We start from the raw sequence: 6,235 nt of genomic DNA, 5'->3' as shown, positions 1-6,235 counted from the left end.
ATGTTGACGAATCAGAAGACAGTGATTACGAAAATTTGCTTGAACCTACAGAGTCCTCTGACAGTGAATACTCACAGACAAGGGATTCGCGACCTTCAGCGCATCCTGATGGTGATTCCAGGAACACTCAAACTTCTCAGATTTGATAGGGGGGAAAAAAAAATCCACGACACTGTTTTTTCATAATTGTTACAGAGAGATTTTGGGGATTTAACCTGGAGGAAATGAACTACACAGGATTACTGTGCACACAAAATGTAGAAGACTTGCACTAGATGGTTTATTCACGTTGTGATACATTTTGCAAGTTTTATAATGGAATCATTAGGATAATCAAGTTGTACTAATACTGATGAGGTTCATGGATGTACTGGTAAATTTAGGCAAAATGAAATTTATAGAGATCTTATAGCTTTTGTTGCCGTATTTTCGTTAAGACAATAAATTGGGATGTAGTAACTAAGCACAGTTAGTCTACAAATAATGTTCTCAAATCAAAACTTACCTCTTGCACTATCATGCCTTGAATTTTAATTTTTGAAAGGGAATAGATATATCAGCCGCCTTCAAAATAGCTTTCTATGGTAAGCCAAATTGGCCTTTGCAAGCAGAGAAATTTTGATAATTCTGAGAAGCCTGATTGGAACAGATATGGTCTACCTTCTTCTATCGGCATGTTCTTTTAACAGAGAAGGGGTTTGTTTCAATTTTTTTACTAGCAGAATGTGTGTATCACTTAAAATGACGGTTGCCTTTTTTTCTGTAAAGGGTGGGTGGGTGGGATGACTGGTAAATCATCCAAATGAATGTCATAAATATAATTATTCTGGTTTCGCTGGGTTTACAATGACTTTATGCCACACTAGCCTCATTTATTGTCTCATTTGTTATTTTAGCATAAGTATGAAGTGCACATACAGGAGTAAATGACTGACAGAAGTAGTAAATTCCATCATGATTGGACTTTGGAGTCTGCAAATGACAAACATCAGAGACTGCTTCTTGCATTTTATTTGCATCTGAATATTGGATTTACGCTTCTAGATGAGTTATTTTATGTAATAAATAGGGGATAGGGTAGGAGAAGATTGTTTGGAGAGTGGTGAAATGTTTAAATGATTATTTTAATTTGAATTACAGCTCTTGTCAGAAAATTGCCATTTGGGACAAATGAAGTGTGGTATATTTAGAGAATTTCATGTTTGGATGCACTTATTTTTATTTAAATCCTGCTTGTACGCTAACGTTGCCCAAAATATGTGAAATTGTGCCACTCAGAAGTTTGTATTATTGGACTTAATCCCTGATCTGTAAATGAGAAAATCTACATTTTAAGATGAGGTTATCTTAAGCATTTATCACTTTGAGGTGTGAATAACCGCTTCTTTGGTTTACACCCAGAAGAACAAAGCAGTTGCTTAAAAGTTTAAATACACCGGATTTACAAGAGACTAAAATTTCAGTATGTATTGTATATGTAGGCAAAAGTCTGTTCATTAGCCTTTCCTTACCTGTACTAAATTAAGCAAGATGACTTTGGAAAAAATGAGGTGTTAAAATTGCCACTCTTCTATCGAGTATTTCCACCTTTAAACATCTAGTGGTCTGTTTTAACTGTTTTACATTATTCTCATTAGCCTTAACTTAAAGCGTTTTTGTCTTCGAGCGTTGCAGTCTGTTTGACAGAGAACTTGCCCTGGTGGTCTATCGCTGGCTGTCTGCAAGCGCCTGTGGTTCAGGTGGTGTAGATGTGTGTATGTCGAAATCAGAATTGACAAGATGGCAACTACCGTTTTTATTTTTATTCCGCACAGAAACCTGCAAAATGTACATCTCTGACAAAGCAGTTAAATGTGACAATAAAATCTTATTTAATCCTGTAGCTTATATTTTAATATTTGTCAGGTGCCACGCCAGGGAAATAACTCGCCAGAACGCAGAAGTGCGGCTCAAAGTCGATGATTGGTTAAAGCTGGTCACTTTGTAGGACTAAGAGGGGGATTTGACGGAAGGGGGAGAGGGTAGTGCTATACCACGCGTATTACATACCTGCCACACGTTCTTATGGTTATGGTGATACAACCTTGAGTGCTGAAGTCTTTCAGTAACAAAAAATGTCCGATGTTCTGCTTGGTTTTACCTACAAAACAGAGATTGGAGGTGGAACGAGTATGTAATCATGCTCTAGCCAGTGCCTATCTGCAGATACTTTCATTTTCTGTAACTGCTTATTCATAAGAACAAAGGGTGTTATTTTATTTAAAGTTTTTAAAATTCGGATAATATTCTGGTAAAAATACACGTGAACAGACCTGGCAGTTTTCATTACGGTCCTGCTAGAAATAATGGTGTTGGGCTGGGATCCGTCTGAAGGCGTAGGGAGCAGCTTTAATCATAAAGAAAGCCAGAGCTTCGTACCCGTGATGTGCCAGGTTCCCACGTCTGACTCACGAAGAATTTCTTTTGGTGATTCTCAGGAGCAGCAAGACCGGTAACAATGTCCACCCACTAACAGGTAGGTGGCATTGAAGAAAAGTTACTACAAACTGGTGTCTTGTGATTGTAGTTCACAATCCTGTAGTTTCTCTGGTACAATGAAATAACTTTCTTCTGGTTTATTGGTGTGAGAAACCTAGAATTGCTGTTTCCTTTATTTCCAAATTTACTTTGACACCCCCCATGATTGTTTATAGCGAGAAGAATAGGAATGTACCATATGGAAAGTCTCAGTAAGTTAAAACTATCACATATGTTTACAACAGAAAGCATCTCCAAATATTTCTGAAATTAGCCAGGATTGACACTACGGGAGTCTCCAAATCCTCCATTTGCTTATGGAATGGCGTGTGCTGGCAGGAGGCAGTGTGAGCATCGTTAACTTTGGCATATCTAGGCAGGTTTTGAGTTCTTGTCTAGCATCTTCTGACTACTCGGGGATGTCTCGCTGGCTCTGACCTGTCCCGAGTTACAGTTTAAAGGGAAGCTGTTAGTGCTTCGTGTAGCAGCGAAAGATGATAAACAAGTTAGGACTGATGAGGTTTTCTATTAAGTGGAAAGATGCTTCAGATCACGCTTAAGGTAACCAGCATCAGATCAGCACACTTCACATTCTGCTGTTTAGCTCCTTTTGTTTAGACTTAATACCTTTGATTATAGCAAGAGATGGCTTTTAAAGAAATCGGTATCACTTCAGATCAAATCGACGGCAGCATCTTCTGTCATATCTGCCGCCCCTTGCTTGTTACGGCTGTGGGAGAGAAGTCGCCTCGGCGTAGCAGGAGCACGGTCATGGAATTTAATCCTCTGCACGGTGGCGGAATTTTTGTTTGCAGGTGAACCTCTGCAAATGAATCCGTCTGCTGGGCCAGACAGCGCTTTCCTCTCTGTGTCTGTGGGTCGTGGGATGGGAAAGGGTGCGCCCGTGGGCCTGGTCTGGCTCTTTGATCTGTCAGTCCGTATTTTCGCTTTTTTCAGTGCCACGGACACCTCCCAGGGTTATTTGATGCCTTTTGATAACTGACTGGCTTCGCTTGGTTCCTCCGTGGCTGCTGACGAGCAGTCTGCACATCAGCTCCAAAGGTGTTGATCTCACTGGGTTCCTCAGGGAAGAATCTTCCCCCGCCTTTCTCGTGGGGTATAAAATGATGGTGGTTTGATCCACATTTCTCTACCGTATGCACTTGTGTGCATCTGCACGTGCGTACACCTTTATACTGCTCACTTCTATAGCTTGTAGATTTAGGAAGCACCCAGAAGCTTACTTAGAGTTTCATTAGTAAATTGGTAAATACTTGGACGTTCTGTCCCAGCCTGTGCTCAGAACAGTGACCCTGACATCGCATTGCTCAGATTTGCCTTCGCCGCCTTCGAAGGACTCCTGCTGAGCTCTCACCTGCTGCACGTTTCACACCTCGGCTAACAGCATGGAAGAATTTGTCTTCAAATCGTCGATTCCTGTGTTTTCTCACTCTTCGCCCCTGCTTACCTGTAAATAACCTTCCGTGGCGTAGCAGCGTCTCAGCGGCAGTTGCTAATGGCAGAAAAAAGGAGAGATTCCCTCGCTGTGAACAAAAATCCCTGCGGGTTCCTCGCTGGGAAGGGTTTGTGTCATTCCCGCTGGTGGAAGCGCAGAGGGCTGTCTCTCCTACTTACCAGCTTCAAACAAAACTGGGGAAGAAGGCGGGGGGGAGGGGGAACTGATCGCTGCTCACGGGGAACAGAGGAGCTACAACAGATGAAAAATCTTGATGTTATTTTGACTGATGAGGAAACCAGGCTGTCAGTCCAGGGCGGTGCTTTGCTTCCTGCCTACGTCTGGAAGAACCCGAGGATGGTCCTCTTGCGTTGTGAGTACATGAGAGCCTCTCCAAGGGACTTTCGCTGAGACAGTTTCACAAAGTTGAAAAGATAACCAACGTACTGAAGTGACAGATATAATGGATTTGGAATTGCCGTTGATAAACGCACTAGCTACAATAGCGCTAATATATTATACTAGTGCCAGTGAAAAAATTGCATAAATGCTGTCCCGGGTGTTCTTCAGCAGAAGGTGAAGGCGCAATGCTTACCAAGAAGGCGTCCCTGTCTTGGTGGGGGAAGAGGAGCACAGCCCATCAGCTCTCTCTTCTAGGTCTCTAGTCTCTTCTCTCCCTGAGGGATGCTTTCATCAATGTCCTTCATAACCTAATCTGCCCGCCCCCCGGGTGATGTTTTAACGTGATTTAGGTGGAGAGTTGAGTGCTGTGGTCATATATGCTTAGTATATCCTTCTTTAAGCTCCTTATCATATTCAGGAGTGTCAACTTTAATGTACATTTCATGGATAATCAAGCGGAAGGTCTCACTCTGGGCACCGTGGCCTTCAAGATTCTGTACAGAAACCATTTATCTGCTCATTCCTGCAATCTGTACCCACAACAGGACCATCCCACCGCCACAAGACTTTCTCCTGCTGCTGCTCTCAGGAAGACCTTGAGGATCTCCACCCACAAGACAAGCAGACACCAGCGTTTTTAACCTCTTATGTTCCAATTCCCACAGGTCCCTGCCACTTGGCACCGGGAGTGGCTGCTGACCTCCATACTCCAGGCATGTCATAGCGGGGGGCTTAGAGTTGTCTTGCTGAATTTGCAAGCTCGTTCACTGTTTTCCTTCTTGTACAATTGGTTTCAGATGAGCTTTTTTTTTTTTTTTTTAAATCTACGCTTCTACACTTTCCCATAAATCTGATGGTAATTTTACCTTAATGACATCCAAAGCCTCTGAATCCTTCTGAATGCAGGCTGCCTTTCTGGAATGGCCAGGAGCACTTGCCAATCCCCTTGGAGAGCAAAGCACCCTTGAGACAGATCAACAGTTTGTGGGGCCGGTGGGGGTAACGCTGCTGCTCCCCTTACGCTGCCGAAGGGAGCAAACCCTGCGCTCAGGAGAGCTCGCTCTGAGAGCTCCTGCTGCTTCAGCCTCGGTAAAGGGAGCATGAAGAGCTCAACATTCTCCTTATTTTGAGAGACTTGCAGGTCCAACTTCCCGGGGCGAGTCCTGCACATGACGATGGATGTTGAAGCAGCTGAACGCCTTCATGGAAGAGGACTGTAATCTCAACCCCATCAGCACCTCTTGGCACCTACGACCAGACGCAGGTGGGTTAGGATTAAATCCTGCAGTAGATTGTGTACCACTGGAAATCGAGGAAGGTCATTTTTCCCCCTTTCTGACCTTTAAACAAGACATCCTTGTCTTTTCCCTAGGCATTGTCCAGCAAAAAAGAAAATACCTTATTGCCTTTTCCAGTTTTATTAGGGAAAGGATGCCCGCCGAGCTCTGCAGAAGGAGCTGAAGGCCACCGAGGCCGGGAAAGCCACTGCTTCTGCGGCACTCTGCGGGGTTTGGTGTTAATGATCTCCAGCTCTCCTGAGCCCCCGCGGTGCACGAGGAGCACTGGGGGCTCTGCCGGCACCGGGGTTCCCCGTATTCACATGATACTGAGCAGAACAGTTGGGCATTTCCCTCATGTGGCTTTGTGTACCAGATGCTTATTTCCTCTGACTTTATTGGAGAAGGTGTTAGCTAGGAAAAATCTGAAAATCCTCAGGAGCCAAGTCAGCGATAGAATAAACAGACAGGTGTTTTGAAATTCTTCCATTATAAGCAATATCTTTTATTTTTTAAACTCTTACCGGAGTTATTTTCCTGCTCAGCATTTTTCTTTGGGCAAATGTTTTTTTTTCCAGAGGGA

The 6,235-nt window shown here is 43.5% G+C and overlaps 1 protein-coding gene across 1 annotated transcript in view; it reads left to right on the top strand.

Annotated features, from left to right (window-relative positions):
- Positions 1 to 5,099, top strand: part of FAM175B (family with sequence similarity 175, member B) — a 22,868-nt gene extending 17,769 nt beyond the window's left edge. The window contains exon 10 of the mRNA XM_009892753.1: positions 5,041 to 5,099. Within this exon, the coding sequence (XP_009891055.1) occupies positions 5,041 to 5,099 (59 nt within the window). The remainder of the gene's footprint in view (positions 1 to 5,040) is intronic.
- Positions 5,100 to 6,235: the final 1,136 nt, after the last annotated feature.

The sequence above is a fragment of the Charadrius vociferus genome, unplaced genomic scaffold (genome assembly GCF_000708025.1).
Source record: "Charadrius vociferus isolate BGI_N301 unplaced genomic scaffold, ASM70802v2 scaffold38, whole genome shotgun sequence".
In the NCBI taxonomy this organism is placed as follows: domain Eukaryota; kingdom Metazoa; phylum Chordata; class Aves; order Charadriiformes; family Charadriidae; genus Charadrius; species Charadrius vociferus.
This window is presented reverse-complemented; position numbering and strand designations above follow the sequence as displayed.